The sequence below is a fragment of the Salmo salar genome, chromosome 02 (assembly GCF_965601325.2).
Source record: "Salmo salar chromosome 02, fSalSal1, whole genome shotgun sequence".
Classification (NCBI taxonomy): Eukaryota; Metazoa; Chordata; class Actinopteri; order Salmoniformes; family Salmonidae; genus Salmo; species Salmo salar.
The window spans coordinates 2,843,516-2,869,977 of record NC_138292.1 but is presented as its reverse complement, the minus strand read 5'-3'; the positions used below and the strand labels follow the sequence as shown (position 1 = coordinate 2,869,977).

The window sequence follows — 26,462 nt, the reverse complement described above, 5'->3', positions numbered from 1 at the left end:
CCACTACTGTAGGAGAGGAGAGGAGAGGAGAGGAGAGGAGAGGAGAGGAGAGGAGAGGAGAGGAGAGGAGAGGAGAGGACGGAGAGGAGGAGACAGGAGGGGACAGGAGAGGAGGGGACAGGAGAGGAGAGAGGAGGAAAGGAGAGGAGAAGAGAGGAGGGGAGAGGAGGGGACAGGAGAGGACAGGAGAGGATGGGAGAGGAGGGGAGAGCAGAGGACGGGAGAGGAGGAGACAGGAGGGGACAGGAGAGGAGGGGACAGGAGAGGAGAGGAGAGAGGAGGAAAGGAGAGGAGGGGAGAGGAGGGGACAGGAGAGGACAGGAGAGGATGGGAGAGGAGGGGACAGGAGAGGAGTGGACAGGAGAGCAGAGGACGGGAGAGGAGGGGAGAAGAGAGGAGAGGAGAGGAGAGGACGGAGAGGAGGAGACAGGAGGGGACAGGAGAGGAAGGGACAGGAGAGGAGAGAGGAGGAAAGGAGAGGAGAAGAGAGGAGGGGAGAGGAGGGGACAGGAGAGGACAGGAGAGGATGGGAGAGGAGGGGAGAGCAGAGGACGGGAGAGGAGGAGACAGGAGGGGACAGGAGAGGAGGGGACAGGAGAGGAGAGGAGAGGAGAGAGGAGGAAAGGAGAGGAGGGGAGAGGAGGGGACAGGAGAGGACAGGAGAGGATGGGAGAGGAGGGGACAGGAGAGGAGTGGAGAGCAGAGGACAGGAGAGGAGACAGGAGGGGACAGGAGAGGAGGGGACAGGAGAGCAGAGGACGGGAGAGGAGGGGAGAAGAGAGGAGAGGAGAGGAGAGGACGGAGAGGAGGAGACAGGAGGGGACAGGAGAGGAGGGGACAGGAGAGGAGAGAGGAGGAAAGGAGAGGAGAAGAGAGGAGGGGAGAGGAGGGGACAGGAGAGGACAGGAGAGGATGGGAGAGGAGGGGAGAGCAGAGGACGGGAGAGGAGGAGACAGGAGGGGACAGGAGAGGAGGGGACAGGAGAGGAGAGAGGAGGAAAGGAGAGGAGGGGAGAGGAGGGGACAGGAGAGGACAGGAGAGGATGGGAGAGGAGGGGACAGGAGAGGAGTGGAGAGCAGAGGACGGGAGAGGAGGAGACAGGAGGGGACAGGAGAGGAGGGGACAGGAGAGCAGAGGACGGGAGAGGAGGGGAGAAGAGGAGACAGGAGGGGACAGGAGAGGAGAGGAGAGCAGAGGACGGGAGAGGAGGAGACAGGAGAGGAGAGGAGAGGAGAGGAGAGGAGAGGACAGGAGAGCAGAGGACGGGAGAGGAGGGGAGAAGAGGAGACAGAAGGGGACAGGAGAGGAGAGGAGAGAGGAGGAAAGGAGAGGAGCAGAGAGTAGAATCACCAGAAGCTTCTCCAATTCACAGAGGACTGGCTCATGCAGTCGTCAAACATTGACACACTAACACTCTCTGGCTGAGGCAACACACGACACTACCCAATATTCAACAGTTACCTAGCCTAATTCAGGACCAGAAATAGAAACTAATGAATTCAAACAGACTAAAATACACTGAGGGGACAAAACATTAAGAACACCTGCTCTTTCCATGACAGACTGACCAGGTGAATCCAGGTGAAAGATATGATCCCTTATTGATGTCACCTGTTAAATCCACTTCAATCAGTGTAGATGAAGGGGAGGAGACAGGTTAAGGGGAGGAGACAGGTTAAGGGGAGGAGACAGGTTAAGGGGAGGAGACAGGTTAAGGGGAGGAGACAGGTTAAGGGAGGAGACAGGTTAAGGGGAGGAGACAGGTTAAGGGGAGGAGACAGGTTAAGGGGAGGAGACAGGTTAAAGAAGGATTTTTAAGCCTTGAGACATTTGAGACATGGATTGTGTATGTGTTCCATTCAGGGGGTGAATGGGAAAGACAATAGATTTAAGGGCCTTTGAACGGGGTATGGTAGTAGATACCAGGCACACCAGTTTGTGTCAAGAACAGCAACGCTGCTGGGTTTTTCACACTCAAAAATGGTCCACCACCCAAAGGACTTCCAGACAACTTGACCCAACTGTGGGAAGCATTTGAGTCCACATGGGCCAGTATCCCTGTGGAGATGCTTTCGACAGCTTGTAGAGGAAAGGGTTAGTTTCCTCTCTCTGTTGTAGTGTCTCTAACCCTTTCCACACTCTGTTGTAGTGTCTCTAACCCTTTCCTCTCTCTGTTGTAGTGTCTCTAACCCTTTCCTCTCTCTGTTGTAGTGTCTCTAACCCTTTCCTCTCTCTGTTGTAGTGTCTCTAACCCTTTCCTCTCTCTGTTGTAGTGTCTCTAACCCTTTCCTCTCTCTGTTGTAGTGTCTCTCTAACCCTTTCCTCTCTCTGTTGTAGTGTCACTAACCCTTTCCTCTCTCTGTTGTAGTGTCACTAACCCTTTCCTCTCTCTGTTGTAGTGTCTCTAACCCTTTCCTCTCTCTGTTGTAGTGTCACTAACCCTTTCCTCTCTCTGTTGTAGTGTCTCTAACCCTTTCCTCTCTCTGTTGTAGTGTCTCTCTAACCCTTTCCTCTCTCTGTTGTAGTGTCTCTAACCCTTTCCTCTCTCTGTTGTAGTGTCTCTCTAACCCTTTCCTCTCTCTGTTGTAGTGTCTCTAACCCTTTCCTCTCTCTGTTGTAGTGTCTCTAACCCTTTCCTCTCTCTGTTGTAGTGTCTCTCTAACCCTTTCCTCACTCTGTTGTAGTGTCTCTAACCCTTTCCTCTCTCTGTTGTAGTGTCTCTAACCCTTTCCTCTCTCTGTTGTAGTGTCTCTCTAACCCTTTCCTCTCTCTGTTGTAGTGTCTCTAACCCTTTCCTCTCTCTGTTGTAGTGTCTCTAACCCTTTCCTCTCTCTGTTGTAGTGTCTCTAACCCTTTCCTCTCTCTGTTGTAGTGTCTCTAACCCTTTCCTCTCTCTGTTGTAGTGTCTCTAACCCTTTCCTCTCTCTGTTGTAGTGTCTCTCTAACCCTTTCCTCTCTCTGTTGTAGTGTCTCTAACCCTTTCCTCTCTCTGTTGTAGTGTCTCTAACCCTTTCCTCTCTCTGTTGTAGTGTCTCTAACCCTTTCCTCTCTCTGTTGTAGTGTCTCTAACCCTTTCCTCTCTCTGTTGTAGTGTCTCTAACCCTTTCCTCTCTCTGTTGTAGTGTCACTAACCCTTTCCTCTCTCTGTTGTAGTGTCTCTCTAACCCTTTCCTCTCTCTGTTGTAGTGTCTCTCTAAATCTTTCCTCTCTCTGTTGTAGTGTCTCTAACCCTTTCCTCTCTCTGTTGTAGTGTCTCTCTAACCCTTTCCTCTCTCTGTTGTAGTGTCACTAACCCTTTCCTCTCTCTGTTGTAGTGTCTCTAACCCTTTCCTCTCTCTGTTGTAGTGTCTCTCTAACCCTTTCCTCTCTCTGTTGTAGTGTCTCTAACCCTTTCCTCTCTCTGTTGTAGTGTCTCTAACCCTTTCCTCTCTCTGTTGTAGTGTCTCACTAACCCTTTCCTCTCTCTGTTGTAGTGTCTCTAACCCTTTCCTCTCTCTGTTGTAGTGTCTCTAACCCTTTCCTCTCTCTGTTGTAGTGTCTCTAACCCTTTCCTCTCTCTGTTGTAGTGTCTCACTAACCCTTTCCTCTCTCTGTTGTAGTGTCTCTAACCCTTTCCTCTCTCTGTTGTAGTGTCTCTAACCCTTTCCTCTCTCTGTTGTAGTGTCTCTAACCCTTTCCTCTCTCTGTTGTAGTGTCTCTAACCCTTTCCTCTCTCTGTTGTAGTGTCTCTCTAACCCTTTCCTCTCTCTGTTGTAGTGTCTCTAACCCTTTCCTCTCTCTGTTGTAGTGTCTCTAACCCTTTCCTCTCTCTGTTGTAGTGTCTCTAACCCTTTCCTCTCTCTGTTGTAGTGTCTCTCTAACCCTTTCCTCTCTATGTTGTAGTGTCTCTAACCCTTTCCTCTCTCTGTTGTAGTGTCTCTCTAACCCTTTCCTCTCTCTGTTGTAGTGTCTCTAACCCTTTCCTCTCTCTGTTGTAGTGTCTCTAACCCTTTCCTCTCTCTGTTGTAGTGTCACTAACCCTTTCCTCTCTCTGTTGTAGTGTCACTAACCCTTTCCTCTCTCTGTTGTAGTGTCTCTAACCCTTTCCTCTCTCTGTTGTAGTGTCTCTAACCCTTTCCTCTCTCTGTTGTAGTGTCTCTCTAACCCTTTCCTCTCTCTGTTGTAGTGTCTCTAACCCTTTCCTCTCTCTGTTGTAGTGTCTCTAACCCTTTCCTCTCTCTGTTGTAGTGTCTCTCTAACCCTTTCCTCTCTCTGTTGTAGTGTCTCTAACCCTTTCCTCTCTCTGTTGTAGTGTCACTAACCCTTTCCTCTCTCTGTTGTAGTGTCACTAACCCTTTCGTCTCTCTGTTGTAGTGTCACTAACCCTTTCCTCTCTCTGTTGTAGTGTCTCTAACCCTTTCCTCTCTCTGTTGTAGTGTCTCTCTAACCCTTTCCTCTCTCTGTTGTAGTGTCTCTAACCCTTTCCTCTCTCTGTTGTAGTGTCACTAACCCTTTCCTCTCTCTGTTGTAGTGTCACTAACCCTTTCGTCTCTCTGTTGTAGTGTCACTAACCCTTTCCTCTCTCTGTTGTAGTCTCTCTATCCCTTTCCTCTCTCTGTTGTAGTGTCTCTAACCCTTTCCTCTCTCTGTTGTAGTGTCTCTAACCCTTTCCTCTCTCTGTTGTAGTGTCTCTCTAACCCTTTCCTCTCTCTGTTGTAGTGTCTCTAACCCTTTCCTCTCTCTGTTGTAGTGTCTCTAACCCTTTCCTCTCTCTGTTGTAGTGTCTCTAACCCTTTCCTCTCTCTGTTGTAGTGTCTCTAACCCTTTCCTCTCTCTGTTGTAGTGTCTCTAACCCTTTCCTCTCTCTGTTGTAGTGTCTCTAACCCTTTCCTCTCTCTGTTGTAGTGTCTCTAACCCTTTCCTCTCTCTGTTGTAGTGTCTCTCTAACCCTTTCCTCTCTCTGTTGTAGTGTCTCTAACCCTTTCCTCTCTCTGTTGTAGTGTCACTAACCCTTTCCTCTCTCTGTTGTAGTGTCTCTAACCCTTTCCTCTCTCTGTTGTAGTGTCTCCTAACCCTTTCCTCTCTCTGTTGTAGTGTCTCTAACCCTTTCCTCTCTCTGTTGTAGTGTCTCTAACCCTTTCCTCTCTCTGTTGTAGTGTCTCTAACCCTTTCCTCTCTCTGTTGTAGTGTCTCTAACCCTTTCCTCTCTCTGTTGTAGTGTCTCTAACCCTTTCCTCTCTCTGTTGTAGTGTCTCTAACCCTTTCCTCTCTCTGTTGTAGTGTCTCTAACCCTTTCCTCTCTCTGTTGTAGTGTCTCTAACCCTTTCCTCTCTCTGTTGTAGTGTCTCTCTAACCCTTTCCTCTCTCTGTTGTAGTGTCTCTAACCCTTTCCTCTCTCTGTTGTAGTGTCTCTAACCCTTTCCTCTCTCTGTTGTAGTGTCTCTAACCCTTTCCTCTCTCTGTTGTAGTGTCTCTAACCCTTTCCTCTCTCTGTTGTAGTGTCTCTAACCCTTTCCTCTCTCTGTTGTAGTGTCTCTAACCCTTTCCTCTCTCTGTTGTAGTGTCTCCTAACCCTTTCCTCTCTCTGTTGTAGTGTCTCTCTAACCCTTTCCTCTCTCTGTTGTAGTGTCTCTAACCCTTTCCTCTCTCTGTTGTAGTGTCTCTAACCCTTTCCTCTCTCTGTTGTAGTGTCTCTAACCCTTTCCTCTCTCTGTTGTAGTGTCTCTAACCCTTTCCTCTCTCTGTTGTAGTGTCTCTAACCCTTTCCTCTCTCTGTTGTAGTGTCTCTCTAACCCTTTCCTCTCTCTGTTGTAGTGTCTCTAACCCTTTCCTCTCTCTGTTGTAGTGTCTCTAACCCTTTCCTCTCTCTGTTGTAGTGTCTCTAACCCTTTCCTCTCTCTGTTGTAGTGTCTCTAACCCTTTCCTCTCTCTGTTGTAGTGTCTCTAACCCTTTCCTCTCTCTGTTGTAGTGTCTCCTAACCCTTTCCTCTCTCTGTTGTAGTGTCTCTAACCCTTTCCTCTCTCTGTTGTAGTGTCTCTCTAACCCTTTCCTCTCTCTGTTGTAGTGTCTCTAACCCTTTCCTCTCTCTGTTGTAGTGTCTCTAACCCTTTCCTCTCTCTGTTGTAGTGTCTCTAACCCTTTCCTCTCTCTGTTGTAGTGTCTCTCTAACCCTTTCCTCTCTCTGTTGTAGTGTCTCTAACCCTTTCCTCTCTCTGTTGTAGTGTCTCTAACCCTTTCCTCTCTCTGTTGTAGTGTCTCTAACCCTTTCCTCTCTCTGTTGTAGTGTCTCTAACCCTTTCCTCTCTCTGTTGTAGTGTCTCTAACCCTTTCCTCTCTCTGTTGTAGTGTCTCTAACCCTTTCCTCTCTCTGTTGTAGTGTCTCTCTAACCCTTTCCTCTCTCTGTTGTAGTGTCTCTAACCCTTTCCTCTCTCTGTTGTAGTGTCTCTCTAACCCTTTCCTCTCTCTGTTGTAGTGTCTCTAACCCTTTCCTCTCTCTGTTGTAGTGTCTCTAACCCTTTCCTCTCTCTGTTGTAGTGTCTCTAACCCTTTCCTCTCTCTGTTGTAGTGTCTCTAACCCTTTCCTCTCTCTGTTGTAGTGTCTCTAACCCTTTCCTCTCTCTGTTGTAGTGTCTCTAACCCTTTCCTCTCTCTGTTGTAGTGTCTCTAACCCTTTCCTCTCTCTGTTGTAGTGTCTCTCTAACCCTTTCCTCTCTCTGTTGTAGTGTCTCTAACCCTTTCCTCTCTCTGTTGTAGTGTCTCTAACCCTTTCCTCTCTCTGTTGTAGTGTCTCTAACCCTTTCCTCTCTCTGTTGTAGTGTCTCTCTAACCCTTTCCTCTCTCTGTTGTAGTGTCTCTAACCCTTTCCTCTCTCTGTTGTAGTGTCTCTAACCCTTTCCTCTCTCTGTTGTAGTGTCTCTAACCCTTTCCTCTCTCTGTTGTAGTGTCTCTAACCCTTTCCTCTCTCTGTTGTAGTGTCTCTAACCCTTTCCTCTCTCTGTTGTAGTGTCTCTAACCCTTTCCTCTCTCTGTTGTAGTGTCTCTCTAACCCTTTCCTCTCTCTGTTGTAGTGTCTCTAACCCTTTCCTCTCTCTGTTGTAGTGTCTCTAACCCTTTCCTCTCTCTGTTGTAGTGTCTCTAACCCTTTCCTCTCTCTGTTGTAGTGTCTCTAACCCTTTCCTCTCTCTGTTGTAGTGTCTCTAACCCTTTCCTCTCTCTGTTGTAGTGTCTCTAACCCTTTCCTCTCTCTGTTGTAGTGTCTCCTAACCCTTTCCTCTCTCTGTTGTAGTGTCTCTAACCCTTTCCTCTCTCTGTTGTAGTGTCTCTAACCCTTTCCTCTCTCTGTTGTAGTGTCTCTAACCCTTTCCTCTCTCTGTTGTAGTGTCTCTAACCCTTTCCTCTCTCTGTTGTAGTGTCTCTCTAACCCTTTCCTCTCTCTGTTGTAGTGTCTCTAACCCTTTCCTCTCTCTGTTGTAGTGTCTCTAACCCTTTCCTCTCTCTGTTGTAGTGTCTCTAACCCTTTCCTCTCTCTGTTGTAGTGTCTCTAACCCTTTCCTCTCTCTGTTGTAGTGTCTCTAACCCTTTCCTCTCTCTGTTGTAGTGTCTCTAACCCTTTCCTCTCTCTGTTGTAGTGTCTCTAACCCTTTCCTCTCTCTGTTGTAGTGTCTCTAACCCTTTCCTCTCTCTGTTGTAGTGTCTCTCTAACCCTTTCCTCTCTCTGTTGTAGTGTCTCTAACCCTTTCCTCTCTCTGTTGTAGTGTCTCTAACCCTTTCCTCTCTCTGTTGTAGTGTCTCTAACCCTTTCCTCTCTCTGTTGTAGTGTCTCTAACCCTTTCCTCTCTCTGTTGTAGTGTCTCTAACCCTTTCCTCTCTCTGTTGTAGTGTCTCTAACCCTTTCCTCTCTCTGTTGTAGTGTCTCTAACCCTTTCCTCTCTCTGTTGTAGTGTCTCTAACCCTTTCCTCTCTCTGTTGTAGTGTCTCTAACCCTTTCCTCTCTCTGTTGTAGTGTCTCTAACCCTTTCCTCTCTCTGTTGTAGTGTCTCTAACCCTTTCCTCTCTCTGTTGTAGTGTCTCTAACCCTTTCCTCTCTCTGTTGTAGTGTCTCTCTAACCCTTTCCTCTCTCTGTTGTAGTGTCTCTAACCCTTTCCTCTCTCTGTTGTAGTGTCTCTAACCCTTTCCTCTCTCTGTTGTAGTGTCTCTCTAACCCTTTCCTCTCTCTGTTGTAGTGTCTCTAACCCTTTCCTCTCTCTGTTGTAGTGTCTCTAACCCTTTCCTCTCTCTGTTGTAGTGTCTCTAACCCTTTCCTCTCTCTGTTGTAGTGTCTCTAACCCTTTCCTCTCTCTGTTGTAGTGTCTCTAACCCTTTCCTCTCTCTGTTGTAGTGTCTCTAACCCTTTCCTCTCTCTGTTGTAGTGTCTCTAACCCTTTCCTCTCTCTGTTGTAGTGTCTCTCTAACCCTTTCCTCTCTCTGTTGTAGTGTCTCTAACCCTTTCCTCTCTCTGTTGTAGTGTCTCTAACCCTTTCCTCTCTCTGTTGTAGTGTCTCTAACCCTTTCCTCTCTCTGTTGTAGTGTCTCTAACCCTTTCCTCTCTCTGTTGTAGTGTCTCTAACCCTTTCCTCTCTCTGTTGTAGTGTCTCTAACCCTTTCCTCTCTCTGTTGTAGTGTCTCTCTAACCCTTTCCTCTCTCTGTTGTAGTGTCTCTAACCCTTTCCTCTCTCTGTTGTAGTGTCTCTAACCCTTTCCTCTCTCTGTTGTAGTGTCTCTAACCCTTTCCTCTCTCTGTTGTAGTGTCTCTAACCCTTTCCTCTCTCTGTTGTAGTGTCTCTAACCCTTTCCTCTCTCTGTTGTAGTGTCTCTCTAACCCTTTCCTCTCTCTGTTGTAGTGTCTCTAACCCTTTCCTCTCTCTGTTGTAGTGTCTCTAACCCTTTCCTCTCTCTGTTGTAGTGTCTCTAACCCTTTCCTCTCTCTGTTGTAGTGTCTCTAACCCTTTCCTCTCTCTGTTGTAGTGTCTCTAACCCTTTCCTCTCTCTGTTGTAGTGTCTCTCTAACCCTTTCCTCTCTCTGTTGTAGTGTCTCTAACCCTTTCCTCTCTCTGTTGTAGTGTCTCTAACCCTTTCCTCTCTCTGTTGTAGTGTCTCTAACCCTTTCCTCTCTCTGTTGTAGTGTCTCTAACCCTTTCCTCTCTCTGTTGTAGTGTCTCTAACCCTTTCCTCTCTCTGTTGTAGTGTCTCTAACCCTTTCCTCTCTCTGTTGTAGTGTCTCTAACCCTTTCCTCTCTCTGTTGTAGTGTCTCTAACCCTTTCCTCTCTCTGTTGTAGTGTCTCTAACCCTTTCCTCTCTCTGTTGTAGTGTCTCTAACCCTTTCCTCTCTCTGTTGTAGTGTCTCTAACCCTTTCCTCTCTCTGTTGTAGTGTCTCTAACCCTTTCCTCTCTCTGTTGTAGTGTCTCTAACCCTTTCCTCTCTCTGTTGTAGTGTCTCTAACCCTTTCCTCTCTCTGTTGTAGTGTCTCTAACCCTTTCCTCTCTCTGTTGTAGTGTCTCTAACCCTTTCCTCTCTCTGTTGTAGTGTCTCTAACCCTTTCCTCTCTCTGTTGTAGTGTCTCTAACCCTTTCCTCTCTCTGTTGTAGTGTCTCTCTAACCCTTTCCTCTCTCTGTTGTAGTGTCTCTAACCCTTTCCTCTCTCTGTTGTAGTGTCTCTAACCCTTTCCTCTCTCTGTTGTAGTGTCTCTAACCCTTTCCTCTCTCTGTTGTAGTGTCTCTAACCCTTTCCTCTCTCTGTTGTAGTGTCTCTAACCCTTTCCTCTCTCTGTTGTAGTGTCTCTAACCCTTTCCTCTCTCTGTTGTAGTGTCTCTAACCCTTTCCTCTCTCTGTTGTAGTGTCTCTAACCCTTTCCTCTCTCTGTTGTAGTGTCTCTAACCCTTTCCTCTCTCTGTTGTAGTGTCTCTAACCCTTTCCTCTCTCTGTTGTAGTGTCTCTAACCCTTTCCTCTCTCTGTTGTAGTGTCTCTCTAACCCTTTCCTCTCTCTGTTGTAGTGTCTCTAACCCTTTCCTCTCTCTGTTGTAGTGTCTCTAACCCTTTCCTCTCTCTGTTGTAGTGTCTCTAACCCTTTCCTCTCTCTGTTGTAGTGTCTCTAACCCTTTCCTCTCTCTGTTGTAGTGTCTCTAACCCTTTCCTCTCTCTGTTGTAGTGTCTCTAACCCTTTCCTCTCTCTGTTGTAGTGTCTCTAACCCTTTCCTCTCTCTGTTGTAGTGTCTCTAACCCTTTCCTCTCTCTGTTGTAGTGTCTCTAACCCTTTCCTCTCTCTGTTGTAGTGTCTCTAACCCTTTCCTCTCTCTGTTGTAGTGTCTCTAACCCTTTCCTCTCTCTGTTGTAGTGTCTCTAACCCTTTCCTCTCTCTGTTGTAGTGTCTCTAACCCTTTCCTCTCTCTGTTGTAGTGTCTCTCTAACCCTTTCCTCTCTCTGTTGTAGTGTCTCTAACCCTTTCCTCTCTCTGTTGTAGTGTCTCTAACCCTTTCCTCTCTCTGTTGTAGTGTCTCTAACCCTTTCCTCTCTCTGTTGTAGTGTCTCTAACCCTTTCCTCTCTCTGTTGTAGTGTCTCTCTAACCCTTTCCTCTCTCTGTTGTAGTGTCTCTAACCCTTTCCTCTCTCTGTTGTAGTGTCTCTAACCCTTTCCTCTCTCTGTTGTAGTGTCTCTCAACCCTTTCCTCTCTCTGTTGTAGTGTCTCTAACCCTTTCCTCTCTCTGTTGTAGTGTCTCTAACCCTTTCCTCTCTCTGTTGTAGTGTCTCTAACCCTTTCCTCTCTCTGTTGTAGTGTCTCTAACCCTTTCCTCTCTCTGTTGTAGTGTCTCTAACCCTTTCCTCTCTCTGTTGTAGTGTCTCTAACCCTTTCCTCTCTCTGTTGTAGTGTCTCTAACCCTTTCCTCTCTCTGTTGTAGTGTCTCTAACCCTTTCCTCTCTCTGTTGTAGTGTCTCTAACCCTTTCCTCTCTCTGTTGTAGTGTCTCTAACCCTTTCCTCTCTCTGTTGTAGTGTCTCTAACCCTTTCCTCTCTCTGTTGTAGTGTCTCTCTAACCCTTTCCTCTCTCTGTTGTAGTGTCTCTAACCCTTTCCTCTCTCTGTTGTAGTGTCTCTAACCCTTTCCTCTCTCTGTTGTAGTGTCTCTCAACCCTTTCCTCTCTCTGTTGTAGTGTCTCTAACCCTTTCCTCTCTCTGTTGTAGTGTCTCTAACCCTTTCCTCTCTCTGTTGTAGTGTCTCTAACCCTTTCCTCTCTCTGTTGTAGTGTCTCTAACCCTTTCCTCTCTCTGTTGTAGTGTCTCTAACCCTTTCCTCTCTCTGTTGTAGTGTCTCTAACCCTTTCCTCTCTCTGTTGTAGTGTCTCTAACCCTTTCCTCTCTCTGTTGTAGTGTCTCTAACCCTTTCCTCTCTCTGTTGTAGTGTCTCTAACCCTTTCCTCTCTCTGTTGTAGTGTCTCTAACCCTTTCCTCTCTCTGTTGTAGTGTCTCTAACCCTTTCCTCTCTCTGTTGTAGTGTCTCTAACCCTTTCCTCTCTCTGTTGTAGTGTCTCTAACCCTTTCCTCTCTCTGTTGTAGTGTCTCTAACCCTTTCCTCTCTCTGTTGTAGTGTCTCTAACCCTTTCCTCTCTCTGTTGTAGTGTCTCTAACCCTTTCCTCTCTCTGTTGTAGTGTCTCTAACCCTTTCCTCTCTCTGTTGTAGTGTCTCTAACCCTTTCCTCTCTCTGTTGTAGTGTCTCTCTAACCCTTTCCTCTCTCTGTTGTAGTGTCTCTAACCCTTTCCTCTCTCTGTTGTAGTGTCTCTAACCCTTTCCTCTCTCTGTTGTAGTGTCTCTAACCCTTTCCTCTCTCTGTTGTAGTGTCTCTAACCCTTTCCTCTCTCTGTTGTAGTGTCTCTAACCCTTTCCTCTCTCTGTTGTAGTGTCTCTAACCCTTTCCTCTCTCTGTTGTAGTGTCTCTAACCCTTTCCTCTCTCTGTTGTAGTGTCTCTAACCCTTTCCTCTCTCTGTTGTAGTGTCTCTAACCCTTTCCTCTCTCTGTTGTAGTGTCTCTAACCCTTTCCTCTCTCTGTTGTAGTGTCTCTCTAACCCTTTCCTCTCTCTGTTGTAGTGTCTCTAACCCTTTCCTCTCTCTGTTGTAGTGTCTCTAACCCTTTCCTCTCTCTGTTGTAGTGTCTCTAACCCTTTCCTCTCTCTGTTGTAGTGTCTCTAACCCTTTCCTCTCTCTGTTGTAGTGTCTCTAACCCTTTCCTCTCTCTGTTGTAGTGTCTCTAACCCTTTCCTCTCTCTGTTGTAGTGTCTCTAACCCTTTCCTCTCTCTGTTGTAGTGTCTCTAACCCTTTCCTCTCTCTGTTGTAGTGTCTCTAACCCTTTCCTCTCTCTGTTGTAGTGTCTCTAACCCTTTCCTCTCTCTGTTGTAGTGTCTCTAACCCTTTCCTCTCTCTGTTGTAGTGTCTCTAACCCTTTCCTCTCTCTGTTGTAGTGTCTCTAACCCTTTCCTCTCTCTGTTGTAGTGTCTCTAACCCTTTCCTCTCTCTGTTGTAGTGTCTCTCTAACCCTTTCCTCTCTCTGTTGTAGTGTCTCTAACCCTTTCCTCTCTCTGTTGTAGTGTCTCTAACCCTTTCCTCTCTCTGTTGTAGTGTCTCTAACCCTTTCCTCTCTCTGTTGTAGTGTCTCTAACCCTTTCCTCTCTCTGTTGTAGTGTCTCTAACCCTTTCCTCTCTCTGTTGTAGTGTCTCTAACCCTTTCCTCTCTCTGTTGTAGTGTCTCTAACCCTTTCCTCTCTCTGTTGTAGTGTCTCTAACCCTTTCCTCTCTCTGTTGTAGTGTCTCTAACCCTTTCCTCTCTCTGTTGTAGTGTCTCTAACCCTTTCCTCTCTCTGTTGTAGTGTCTCTAACCCTTTCCTCTCTCTGTTGTAGTGTCTCTAACCCTTTCCTCTCTCTGTTGTAGTGTCTCTAACCCTTTCCTCTCTCTGTTGTAGTGTCTCCTAACCCTTTCCTCTCTCTGTTGTAGTGTCTCTAACCCTTTCCTCTCTCTGTTGTAGTGTCTCTAACCCTTTCCTCTCTCTGTTGTAGTGTCTCTAACCCTTTCCTCTCTCTGTTGTAGTGTCTCTAACCCTTTCCTCTCTCTGTTGTAGTGTCCTCTAACCCTTTCCTCTCTCTGTTGTAGTGTCTCTAACCCTTTCCTCTCTCTGTTGTAGTGTCTCTCTAACCCTTTCCTCTCTCTGTTGTAGTGTCTCTAACCCTTTCCTCTCTCTGTTGTAGTGTCTCTAACCCTTTCCTCTCTCTGTTGTAGTGTCTCTAACCCTTTCCTCTCTCTGTTGTAGTGTCTCTAACCCTTTCCTCTCTCTGTTGTAGTGTCTCTAACCCTTTCCTCTCTCTGTTGTAGTGTCTCTAACCCTTTCCTCTCTCTGTTGTAGTGTCTCTAACCCTTTCCTCTCTCTGTTGTAGTGTCTCTAACCCTTTCCTCTCTCTGTTGTAGTGTCTCTAACCCTTTCCTCTCTCTGTTGTAGTGTCTCTAACCCTTTCCTCTCTCTGTTGTAGTGTCTCTAACCCTTTCCTCTCTCTGTTGTAGTGTCTCTAACCCTTTCCTCTCTCTGTTGTAGTGTCTCTAACCCTTTCCTCTCTCTGTTGTAGTGTCTCTAACCCTTTCCTCTCTCTGTTGTAGTGTCTCTCTAACCCTTTCCTCTCTCTGTTGTAGTGTCTCTAACCCTTTCCTCTCTCTGTTGTAGTGTCTCTCTAACCCTTTCCTCTCTCTGTTGTAGTGTCTCTAACCCTTTCCTCTCTCTGTTGTAGTGTCTCTAACCCTTTCCTCTCTCTGTTGTAGTGTCTCTAACCCTTTCCTCTCTCTGTTGTAGTGTCTCTAACCCTTTCCTCTCTCTGTTGTAGTGTCTCTAACCCTTTCCTCTCTCTGTTGTAGTGTCTCTAACCCTTTCCTCTCTCTGTTGTAGTGTCTCTAACCCTTTCCTCTCTCTGTTGTAGTGTCTCTAACCCTTTCCTCTCTCTGTTGTAGTGTCTCTAACCCTTTCCTCTCTCTGTTGTAGTGTCTCTAACCCTTTCCTCTCTCTGTTGTAGTGTCTCTAACCCTTTCCTCTCTCTGTTGTAGTGTCTCTAACCCTTTCCTCTCTCTGTTGTAGTGTCTCTAACCCTTTCCTCTCTCTGTTGTAGTGTCTCTAACCCTTTCCTCTCTCTGTTGTAGTGTCTCTAACCCTTTCCTCTCTCTGTTGTAGTGTCTCTAACCCTTTCCTCTCTCTGTTGTAGTGTCTCTAACCCTTTCCTCTCTCTGTTGTAGTGTCTCTAACCCTTTCCTCTCTCTGTTGTAGTGTCTCTAACCCTTTCCTCTCTCTGTTGTAGTGTCTCCTAACCCTTTCCTCTCTCTGTTGTAGTGTCTCTAACCCTTTCCTCTCTCTGTTGTAGTGTCTCTAACCCTTTCCTCTCTCTGTTGTAGTGTCTCTAACCCTTTCCTCTCTCTGTTGTAGTGTCTCTAACCCTTTCCTCTCTCTGTTGTAGTGTCTCTAACCCTTTCCTCTCTCTGTTGTAGTGTCTCTAACCCTTTCCTCTCTCTGTTGTAGTGTCTCTAACCCTTTCCTCTCTCTGTTGTAGTGTCTCTAACCCTTTCCTCTCTCTGTTGTAGTGTCTCTAACCCTTTCCTCTCTCTGTTGTAGTGTCTCTAACCCTTTCCTCTCTCTGTTGTAGTGTCTCTAACCCTTTCCTCTCTCTGTTGTAGTGTCTCTAACCCTTTCCTCTCTCTGTTGTAGTGTCTCTCTAACCCTTTCCTCTCTCTGTTGTAGTGTCTCTAACCCTTTCCTCTCTCTGTTGTAGTGTCTCTAACCCTTTCCTCTCTCTGTTGTAGTGTCTCTAACCCTTTCCTCTCTCTGTTGTAGTGCTCTCTAACCCTTTCCTCTCTCTGTTGTAGTGTCTCTAACCCTTTCCTCTCTCTGTTGTAGTGTCTCTAACCCTTTCCTCTCTCTGTTGTAGTGTCTCTAACCCTTTCCTCTCTCTGTTGTAGTGTCTCTCTAACCCTTTCCTCTCTCTGTTGTAGTGTCTCTAACCCTTTCCTCTCTCTGTTGTAGTGTCTCTAACCCTTTCCTCTCTCTGTTGTAGTGTCTCTAACCCTTTCCTCTCTCTGTTGTAGTGTCTCTAACCCTTTCCTCTCTCTGTTGTAGTGTCTCTAACCCTTTCCTCTCTCTGTTGTAGTGTCTCTAACCCTTTCCTCTCTCTGTTGTAGTGTCTCTAACCCTTTCCTCTCTCTGTTGTAGTGTCTCTAACCCTTTCCTCTCTCTGTTGTAGTGTCTCTAACCCTTTCCTCTCTCTGTTGTAGTGTCTCTAACCCTTTCCTCTCTCTGTTGTAGTGTCTCTAACCCTTTCCTCTCTCTGTTGTAGTGTCTCTAACCCTTTCCTCTCTCTGTTGTAGTGTCTCTAACCCTTTCCTCTCTCTGTTGTAGTGTCTCTAACCCTTTCCTCTCTCTGTTGTAGTGTCTCTAACCCTTTCCTCTCTCTGTTGTAGTGTCTCTAACCCTTTCCTCTCTCTGTTGTAGTGTCTCTAACCCTTTCCTCTCTCTGTTGTAGTGTCTCTCTAACCCTTTCCTCTCTCTGTTGTAGTGTCTCTAACCCTTTCCTCTCTCTGTTGTAGTGTCTCTAACCCTTTCCTCTCTCTGTTGTAGTGTCTCTAACCCTTTCCTCTCTCTGTTGTAGTGTCTCTAACCCTTTCCTCTCTCTGTTGTAGTGTCTCTCTAACCCTTTCCTCTCTCTGTTGTAGTGTCTCTAACCCTTTCCTCTCTCTGTTGTAGTGTCTCTAACCCTTTCCTCTCTCTGTTGTAGTGTCTCTAACCCTTTCCTCTCTCTGTTGTAGTGTCTCTAACCCTTTCCTCTCTCTGTTGTAGTGTCTCTAACCCTTTCCTCTCTCTGTTGTAGTGTCTCTAACCCTTTCCTCTCTCTGTTGTAGTGTCTCTAACCCTTTCCTCTCTCTGTTGTAGTGTCTCTAACCCTTTCCTCTCTCTGTTGTAGTGTCTCTAACCCTTTCCTCTCTCTGTTGTAGTGTCTCTAACCCTTTCCTCTCTCTGTTGTAGTGTCTCTAACCCTTTCCTCTCTCTGTTGTAGTGTCTCTAACCCTTTCCTCTCTCTGTTGTAGTGTCTCTAACCCTTTCCTCTCTCTGTTGTAGTGTCTCTAACCCTTTCCTCTCTCTGTTGTAGTGTCTCTAACCCTTTCCTCTCTCTGTTGTAGTGTCTCTAACCCTTTCCTCTCTCTGTTGTAGTGTCTCTAACCCTTTCCTCTCTCTGTTGTAGTGTCTCTAACCCTTTCCTCTCTCTGTTGTAGTGTCTCTAACCCTTTCCTCTCTCTGTTGTAGTGTCTCTAACCCTTTCCTCTCTCTGTTGTAGTGTCTCTAACCCTTTCCTCTCTCTGTTGTAGTGTCTCTAACCCTTTCCTCTCTCTGTTGTAGTGTCTCTAACCCTTTCCTCTCTCTGTTGTAGTGTCTCTAACCCTTTCCTCTCTCTGTTGTAGTGTCTCTAACCCTTTCCTCTCTCTGTTGTAGTGTCTCTAACCCTTTCCTCTCTCTGTTGTAGTGTCTCTCTAACCCTTTCCTCTCTCTGTTGTAGTGTCTCTAACCCTTTCCTCTCTCTGTTGTAGTGTCTCTAACCCTTTCCTCTCTCTGTTGTAGTGTCTCTAACCCTTTCCTCTCTCTGTTGTAGTGTCTCTAACCCTTTCCTCTCTCTGTTGTAGTGTCTCTAACCCTTTCCTCTCTCTGTTGTAGTGTCTCTAACCCTTTCCTCTCTCTGTTGTAGTGTCTCTAACCCTTTCCTCTCTCTGTTGTAGTGTCTCTAACCCTTTCCTCTCTCTGTTGTAGTGTCTCTAACCCTTTCCTCTCTCTGTTGTAGTGTCTCTAACCCTTTCCTCTCTCTGTTGTAGTGTCTCTAACCCTTTCCTCTCTCTGTTGTAGTGTCTCTAACCCTTTCCTCTCTCTGTTGTAGTGTCTCTAACCCTTTCCTCTCTCTGTTGTAGTGTCTCTAACCCTTTCCTCTCTCTGTTGTAGTGTCTCTAACCCTTTCCTCTCTCTGTTGTAGTGTCTCTAACCCTTTCCTCTCTCTGTTGTAGTGTCTCTAACCCTTTCCTCTCTCTGTTGTAGTGTCTCTAACCCTTTCCTCTCTCTGTTGTAGTGTCTCTAACCCTTTCCTCTCTCTGTTGTAGTGTCTCTAACCCTTTCCTCTCTCTGTTGTAGTGTCTCTAACCCTTTCCTCTCTCTGTTGTAGTGTCTCTCTAACCCTTTCCTCTCTCTGTTGTAGTGTCTCTAACCCTTTCCTCTCTCTGTTGTAGTGTCTCTAACCCTTTCCTCTCTCTGTTGTAGTGTCTCTAACCCTTTCCTCTCTCTGTTGTAGTGTCTCTAACCCTTTCCTCTCTCTGTTGTAGTGTCTCTAACCCTTTCCTCTCTCTGTTGTAGTGTCTCTAACCCTTTCCTCTCTCTGTTGTAGTGTCTCTAACCCTTTCCTCTCTCTGTTGTAGTGTCTCTAACCCTTTCCTCTCTCTGTTGTAGTGTCTCTAACCCTTTCCTCTCTCTGTTGTAGTGTCTCTAACCCTTTCCTCTCTCTGTTGTAGTGTCTCTAACCCTTTCCTCTCTCTGTTGTAGTGTCTCTAACCCTTTCCTCTCTCTGTTGTAGTGTCTCTAACCCTTTCCTCTCTCTGTTGTAGTGTCTCTAACCCTTTCCTCTCTCTGTTGTAGTGTCTCTAACCCTTTCCTCTCTCTGTTGTAGTGTCTCTAACCCTTTCCTCTCTCTGTTGTAGTGTCTCTAACCCTTTCCTCTCTCTGTTGTAGTGTCTCTAACCCTTTCCTCTCTCTGTTGTAGTGTCTCTAACCCTTTCCTCTCTCTGTTGTAGTGTCTCTAACCCTTTCCTCTCTCTGTTGTAGTGTCTCTAACCCTTTCCTCTCTCTGTTGTAGTGTCTCTAACCCTTTCCTCTCTCTGTTGTAGTGTCTCTAACCCTTTCCTCTCTCTGTTGTAGTGTCTCTAACCCTTTCCTCTCTCTGTTGTAGTGTCTCTAACCCTTTCCTCTCTCTGTTGTAGTGTCTCTAACCCTTTCCTCTCTCTGTTGTAGTGTCTCTAACCCTTTCCTCTCTCTGTTGTAGTGTCTCTAACCCTTTCCTCTCTCTGTTGTAGTGTCTCTAACCCTTTCCTCTCTCTGTTGTAGTGTCTCTAACCCTTTCCTCTCTCTGTTGTAGTGTCTCTCTAACCCTTTCCTCTCTCTGTTGTAGTGTCTCTAACCCTTTCCTCTCTCTGTTGTAGTGTCTCTAACCCTTTCCTCTCTCTGTTGTAGTGTCTCTAACCCTTTCCTCTCTCTGTTGTAGTGTCTCTAACCCTTTCCTCTCTCTGTTGTAGTGTCTCTAACCCTTTCCTCTCTCTGTTGTAGTGTCTCTAACCCTTTCCTCTCTCTGTTGTAGTGTCTCTAACCCTTTCCTCTCTCTGTTGTAGTGTCTCTCTAACCCTTTCCTCTCTCTGTTGTAGTGTCTCTAACCCTTTCCTCTCTCTGTTGTAGTGTCTCTAACCCTTTCCTCTCTCTGTTGTAGTGTCTCTCTAACCCTTTCCTCTCTCTGTTGTAGTGTCTCTAACCCTTTCCTCTCTCTGTTGTAGTGTCTCTAACCCTTTCCTCTCTCTGTTGTAGTGTCTCTAACCCTTTCCTCTCTCTGTTGTAGTGTCTCTAACCCTTTCCTCTCTCTGTTGTAGTGTCTCTAACCCTTTCCTCTCTCTGTTGTAGTGTCTCTAACCCTTTCCTCTCTCTGTTGTAGTGTCTCTAACCCTTTCCTCTCTCTGTTGTAGTGTCTCTAACCCTTTCCTCTCTCTGTTGTAGTGTCTCTAACCCTTTCCTCTCTCTGTTGTAGTGTCTCTAACCCTTTCCTCTCTCTGTTGTAGTGTCTCTAACCCTTTCCTCTCTCTGTTGTAGTGTCTCTAACCCTTTCCTCTCTCTGTTGTAGTGTCTCTAACCCTTTCCTCTCTCTGTTGTAGTGTCTCTAACCCTTTCCTCTCTCTGTTGTAGTGTCTCTAACCCTTTCCTCTCTCTGTTGTAGTGTCTCTAACCCTTTCCTCTCTCTGTTGTAGTGTCTCTAACCCTTTCCTCTCTCTGTTGTAGTGTCTCTAACCCTTTCCTCTCTCTGTTGTAGTGTCTCTCTAACCCTTTCCTCTCTCTGTTGTAGTGTCTCTAACCCTTTCCTCTCTCTGTTGTAGTGTCTCTAACCCTTTCCTCTCTCTGTTGTAGTGTCTCTAACCCTTTCCTCTCTCTGTTGTAGTGTCTCTAACCCTTTCCTCTCTCTGTTGTAGTGTCTCTAACCCTTTCCTCTCTCTGTTGTAGTGTCTCTAACCCTTTCCTCTCTCTGTTGTAGTGTCTCTAACCCTTTCCTCTCTCTGTTGTAGTGTCTCTAACCCTTTCCTCTCTCTGTTGTAGTGTCTCTAACCCTTTCCTCTCTCTGTTGTAGTGTCTCTAACCCTTTCCTCTCTCTGTTGTAGTGTCTCTAACCCTTTCCTCTCTCTGTTGTAGTGTCTCTAACCCTTTCCTCTCTCTGTTGTAGTGTCTCTCTAACCCTTTCCTCTCTCTGTTGTAGTGTCTCTAACCCTTTCCTCTCTCTGTTGTAGTGTCTCTAACCCTTTCCTCTCTCTGTTGTAGTGTCTCTAACCCTTTCCTCTCTCTGTTGTAGTGTCTCTAACCCTTTCCTCTCTCTGTTGTAGTGTCTCTAACCCTTTCCTCTCTCTGTTGTAGTGTCTCTAACCCTTTCCTCTCTCTGTTGTAGTGTCTCTAACCCTTTCCTCTCTCTGTTGTAGTGTCTCTCTAACCCTTTCCTCTCTCTGTTGTAGTGCTCTCTAACCCTTTCCTCTCTCTGTTGTAGTGTCTCTAACCCTTTCCTCTCTCTGTTGTAGTGTCTCTAACCCTTTCCTCTCTCTGTTGTAGTGTCTCTCTAACCCTTTCCTCTCTCTGTTGTAGTGTCTCTCTAACCCTTTCCTCTCTCTGTTGTAGTGTCTCTAACCCTTTCCTCTCTCTGTTGTAGTGTCTCTAACCCTTTCCTCTCTCTGTTGTAGTGTCTCTAACCCTTTCCTCTCTCTGTTGTAGTGTCTCTAACCCTTTCCTCTCTCTGTTGTAGTGTCTCTAACCCTTTCCTCTCTCTGTTGTAGTGTCTCTAACCCTTTCCTCTCTCTGTTGTAGTGTCTCTAACCCTTTCCTCTCTCTGTTGTAGTGTCTCTAACCCTTTCCTCTCTCTGTTGTAGTGTCTCTAACCCTTTCCTCTCTCTGTTGTAGTGTCTCTAACCCTTTCCTCTCTCTGTTGTAGTGTCTCTAACCCTTTCCTCTCTCTGTTGTAGTGTCTCTAACCCTTTCCTCTCTCTGTTGTAGTGTCTCTAACCCTTTCCTCTCTCTGTTGTAGTGTCTCTAACCCTTTCCTCTCTCTGTTGTAGTGTCTCTAACCCTTTCCTCTCTCTGTTGTAGTGTCTCTAACCCTTTCCTCTCTCTGTTGTAGTGTCTCTAACCCTTTCCTCTCTCTGTTGTAGTGTCTCTAACCCTTTCCTCTCTCTGTTGTAGTGTCTCTCTAACCCTTTCCTCTCTCTGTTGTAGTGTCTCTAACCCTTTCCTCTCTCTGTTGTAGTGTCTCTAACCCTTTCCTCTCTCTGTTGTAGTGTCTCTAACCCTTTCCTCTCTCTGTTGTAGTGTCTCTAACCCTTTCCTCTCTCTGTTGTAGTGTCTCTAACCCTTTCCTCTCTCTGTTGTAGTGTCTCTAACCCTTTCCTCTCTCTGTTGTCTAACCCTTTCCTCTCTCTGTTGTAGTGTCTCTAACCCTTTCCTCTCTCTGTTGTAGTGTCTCTAACCCTTTCCTCTCTCTGTTGTAGTGTCTCTAACCCTTTCCTCTCTCTGTTGTAGTGTCTCTAACCCTTTCCTCTCTCTGTTGTAGTGTCTCTAACCCTTTCCTCTCTCTGTTGTAGTGTCTCTAACCCTTTCCTCTCTCTGTTGTAGTGTCTCTCTAACCCTTTCCTCTCTCTGTTGTAGTGTCTCTCTAACCCTTTCCTCTCTCTGTTGTAGTGTCTCTAACCCTTTCCTCTCTCTGTTGTAGTGTCTCTAACCCTTTCCTCTCTCTGTTGTAGTGTCTCTAACCCTTTCCTCTCTCTGTTGTAGTGTCTCTAACCCTTTCCTCTCTCTGTTGTAGTGTCTCTAACCCTTTCCTCTCTCTGTTGTAGTGTCTCTCTAACCCTTTCCTCTCTCTGTTGTAGTGTCTCTAACCCTTTCCTCTCTCTGTTGTAGTGTCACTAACCCTTTCCTCTCTCTGTTGTAGTGTCTCTAACCCTTTCCTCTCTCTGTTGTAGTGTCACTAACCCTTTCCTCTCTCTGTTGTAGTGTCACTAACCCTTTCCTCTCTCTGTTGTAGTCTCTCTAACCCTTTCCTCTCTCTGTTGTAGTGTCTCTAACCCTTTCCTCTCTCTGTTGTAGTGTCTCTAACCCTTTCCTCTCTCTGTTGTAGTGTCTCTAACCCTTTCCTCTCTCTGTTGTAGTGTCTCTCTAACCCTTTCCTCTCTCTGTTGTAGTGTCTCTAACCCTTTCCTCTCTCTGTTGTAGTGTCTCTCTAACCCTTTCCTCTCTCTGTTGTAGTGTCTCTAACCCTTTCCTCTCTCTGTTGTAGTGTCACTAACCCTTTCCTCTCTCTGTTGTAGTGTCTCTCTAACCCTTTCCTCTCTCTGTTGTAGTGTCTCTCTAACCCTTTCCTCTCTCTGTTGTAGTGTCTCTAACCCTTTCCTCTCTCTGTTGTAGTGTCTCTAACCCTTTCCTCTCTCTGTTGTAGTGTCTCACTAACCCTTTCCTCTCTCTGTTGTAGTGTCACTAACCCTTTCCTCTCTCTGTTGTAGTGTCTCTCTAACCCTTTCCTCTCTCTGTTGTAGTGTCTCTAACCCTTTCCTCTCTCTGTTGTAGTGTCTCTCTAACCCTTTCCTCTCTCTGTTGTAGTGTCTCTAACCCTTTCCTCTCTCTGTTGTAGTGTCTCTAACCCTTTCCTCTCTCTGTTGTAGTGTCTCTAACCCTTTCCTCTCTCTGTTGTAGTGTCTCTAACCCTTTCCTCTCTCTGTTGTAGTGTCTCTAACCCTTTCCTCTCTCTGTTGTAGTGTCACTAACCCTTTCCTCTCTCTGTTGTAGTGTCTCTAACCCTTTCCTCTCTCTGTTGTAGTGTCTCTAACCCTTTCCTCTCTCTGTTGTAGTGTCTGTCTAACCCTTTCTTCTCTCTGTTGTAGTGTCTCTAACCCTTTCCTCTCTCTGTTGTAGTGTCACTAACCCTTTCCTCTCTCTGTTGTAGTGTCTCTAACCCTTTCCTCTCTCTGTTGTAGTGTCTCTAACCCTTTCCTCTCTCTGTTGTAGTGTCACTAACCCTTTCCTCTCTCTGTTGTAGTGTCTCTAACCCTTTCCTCTCTCTGTTGTAGTGTCTCTAACCCTTTCCTCTCTCTGTTGTAGTGTCTGTCTAACCCTTTCCTCTCTCTGTTGTAGTGTCTCTAACCCTTTCCTCTCTCTGTTGTAGTGTCACTAACCCTTTCCTCTCTCTGTTGTAGTGTCTCTAACCCTTTCCTCTCTCTGTTGTAGTGTCTCTAACCCTTTCCTCTCTCTGTTGTAGTGTCTCTCTAACCCTTTCCTCTCTCTGTTGTAGTGTCACTAACCCTTTCCTCTCTCTGTTGTAGTGTCTCTCTAACCCTTTCCTCTCTCTGTTGTAGTGTCTCTAACCCTTTCCTCTCTCTGTTGTAGTGTCTCTAACCCTTTCCTCTCTCTGTTGTAGTGTCTCTCTAACCCTTTCCTCTCTCTGTTGTAGTGTCTCTAACCCTTTCCTCTCTCTGTTGTAGTGTCTCTAACCCTTTCCTCTCTCTGTTGTAGTGTCACTAACCCTTTCCTCTCTCTGTTGTAGTGTCTCTAACCCTTTCCTCTCTCTGTTGTAGTGTCTCTCTAACCCTTTCCTCTCTCTGTTGTAGTGTCACTAACCCTTTCCTCTCTCTGTTGTAGTGTCTCTAACCCTTTCCTCTCTCTGTTGTAGTGTCTCTCTAACCCTTTCCTCTCTCTGTTGTAGTGTCACTAACCCTTTCCTCTCTCTGTTGTAGTGTCTCTCTAACCCTTTCCTCTCTCTGTTGTAGTGTCACTAACCCTTTCCTCTCTCTGTTGTAGTGTCTCTCTAACCCTTTCCTCTCTCTGTTGTAGTGTCTCTAACCCTTTCCTCTCTCTGTTGTAGTGTCTCACTAACCCTTTCCTCTCTCTGTTGTAGTGTCTCTCTAACCCTTTCCTCTCTCTGTTGTAGTGTCTCTAACCCTTTCCTCTCTCTGTTCTAGTGTCTCTAACCCTTTCCTCTCTCTGTTGTAGTGTCTCTAACCCTTTCCTCTCTCTGTTGTAGTGTCACTAACCCTTTCCTCTCTCTGTTGTAGTGTCTCTCTAACCCTTTCCTCTCTCTGTTGTAGTGTCTCTCTAACCATTTCCTCTCTCTGTTGTAGTGTCTCTAACCCTTTCCTCTCTCTGTTGTAGTGTCTCTAACCCTTTCCTCTCTCTGTTGTAGTGTCTCTAACCCTTTCCTCTCTCTGTTGTAGTGTCTCTAACCCTTTCCTCTCTCTGTTGTAGTGTCTCTAACCCTTTCCTCTCTCTGTTGTAGTGTCTCTAACCCTTTCCTCTCTCTGTTGTAGTGTCTCTAACCCTTTCCTCTCTCTGTTGTAGTGTCACTAACCCTTTCCTCTCTCTGTTGTAGTGTCTCTCTAACCCTTTCCTCTCTTTGTTGTAGTGTCACTAACCCTTTCCTCTCTCTGTTGTAGTGTCACTAACCCAGAGGGTTAATGTATCTCAGAGTGAACCACAGAGGGTTAATGTATCTCAGAATGAACCACAGAGGGTTAATGTATATCAGAATGAACCACAGAGGGTTAATGTATATCAGAATGAACCACAGAGGGTTAATGTATATCAGAATGAACCAGAGGGTTAATGTATATCAGAATGAGTGTTAGAGTGTTTGTCCCCTCACAGTCCCCTGTCGTTCCATGAGATGTTGTTTAATCTTTTCTTAAAGGTAATGTCAGGGTTATATAAGGGCTATGTACCTTCTCCATAGAGACTGTGCTTCACCACCATCTCGTTGCGTCACACAGAGACTTGGGGTTAGGGTCAGATGGATAGGGTTAAAGGGTAAAGGTTATAGAGGTTATGGGTTACGTTAGTATACATACTTCCTCCATAAGGACTGGGGTTCCACCACCATCTCATTGCGTCCCACAGAGGCGATGAAGGCGAAGGGCCAGGCCAGCAGCATCATGAAGGCTGCCAGGAACAACCGGATGGGGAACAGAGTCACCGTCATCAACGCTATCTGAATGGAGACAAAGATGGAGAAGAGAGCTGTAGACAGACAGGAACCGCTTGGATAGAGAGAAGAGCTGTAGACAGACAGGAACAGCTTGGATAGAGAGAAGAGCTGTAGACAGACAGGAACAGCTTGGATAGAGAGAAGAGCTGTAGACAGACAGGAACAGCTTGGATCGAGAGAAGAGAGCTGTAGACAGACAGGAACCGCTTGGATAGAGAGAAGAGAGCTGTAGACAGACAGGAACAGCTTGGATAGAGAGAAGAGCTGTAGACAGACAGGAACAGCTTGGATAGAGAGTAGAGAGCTGTAGACAGACAGGAACAGCTTGGATAGAGAGAAGAGAGCTGTAGACAGACAGGAACAGCTTGGATAGAGAGAAGAGAGCTGTAGACAGATGGGAACAGCTTGGATAGAGAGTAGAGAGCTGTAGACAGACAGGAACAGCTTGGATAGAGAGAAGAGAGCTGTAGACAGACAGGAACAGCTTGGATAGAGAGAAGAGAGCTGTAGACAGACAGGAACAGCTTGGATAGAGAGTAGAGAGCTGTAGACAGATGGGAACAGCTTGGATAGAGAGTAGAGAGCTGTAGACAGACGGGAACAGCTTGGATAGAGAGAAGAGAGCTGTAGACAGACAGGAACAGCTTGGATAGAGAGTAGAGAGCTGTAGACAGACAGGAACAGCTTGGATAGAGAGTAGAGAGCTGTAGACAGACGGGAACAGCTTGGATAGAGAGAAGAGCTGTAGACAGATAGGAACTGCTTGGATAGAGAGAAGAGAGCTGTAGACAGACAGGAACAGCTTGGATAGAGAGAAGAGAGCTGTAGACAGACAGGAACAGCTTGGATAGAGAGAAGAGAGCTGTAGACAGACGGGAACAGCTTGGATAGAGAGAAGAGCTGTAGACAGATAGGAACAGCTTGGATAGAGAGAAGAGAGCTGTAGACAGACAGGAACAGCTTGGATAGAGAGTAGAGAGCTGTAGACAGACAGGAACAGCTTGGATAGAGAGAAGAGAGCTGTAGACAGATGGGAACAGCTTGGATAGAGAGTAGAGAGCTGTAGACAGACGGGAACAGCTTGGATAGAGAGAAGAGAGCTGTAGACAGACAGGAACAGCTTGGATAGAGAGTAGAGAGCTGTAGACAGACGGGAACAGCTTGGATAGAGAGTAGAGAGCTGTAGATAGATGGGAACAGCTTGGATAGAGAGTAGAGAGCTGTAGACAGACGGGAACAGCTTGGATAGAGAGAAGAGAGCTGTAGACAGACAGGAACAGCTTGGATAGAGAGTAGAGAGCTGTAGACAGACAGGAACAGCTTGGATAGAGAGAAGAGAGCTGTAGACAGATGGGAACAGCTTGGATAGAGAGAAGAGAGCTGTAGACAGACAGGAACAGCTTGGATAGAGAGTAGAGAGCTGTAGACAGACGGGAACAGCTTGGATAGAGAGAAGAGCTGTAGACAGATAGGAACAGCTTGGATAGAGAGAAGAGAGCTGTAGACAGACAGGAACAGCTTGGATAGAGAGTAGAGAGCTGTAGACAGACAGGAACAGCTTGGATAGAGAGTAGAGAGCTGTAGACAGACGGGAACAGCTTGGATAGAGAGAAGAGCTGTAGACAGATAGGAACAGCTTGGATAGAGAGAAGAGAGCTGTAGACAGACAGGAACAGCTTGGATAGAGAGAAGAGAGCTGTAGACAGACAGGAACAGCTTGGATAGAGAGAAGAGAGCTGTAGACAGACGGGAACAGCTTGGATAGAGAGAAGAGCTGTAGACAGATAGGAACAGCTTGGATAGAGAGAAGAGAGCTGTAGACAGATGGGAACAGCTTGGATAGAGAGAAGAGAGCTCTAGACAGACAGGAACAGCTTGGATAGAGAGAAGAGAGCTGTAGACAGACAGGAACAGCTTGGATAGAGAGAAGAGCTGTAGACAGATAGGAGAACAGCTTGGATAGAGAGAAGAGAGCCGTAGACAGACAGGAACAGCTTGGATAGAGAGAAGAGCTGTAGACAGATAGGAGAACAGCTTGGATAGAGAGTAGAGAGCTGTAGACAGACAGGAACAGCTTGGATAGATAGAAGAGAGCCGTAGACAGACAGGAACAGCTTGGATAGAGAGAAGAGA

General features: G+C 46.3%; 1 protein-coding gene across 2 annotated transcripts in view; it reads right to left on the bottom strand.

Moving 5' to 3' along the window:
* The window catches only part of LOC106597556 (lysophosphatidylcholine acyltransferase 1), a 119,934-nt gene that overhangs the window by 70,536 nt on the left and 22,936 nt on the right, over positions 1-26,462 (bottom strand). For both annotated transcript variants that reach the window (XM_082959117.1, XM_082959118.1), the window contains exon 2: positions 24,193-24,332. In XM_082959117.1, coding sequence (XP_082815243.1) covers positions 24,193-24,332 — 140 coding nt within the window. The remainder of the gene's footprint in view (positions 1-24,192; positions 24,333-26,462) is intronic.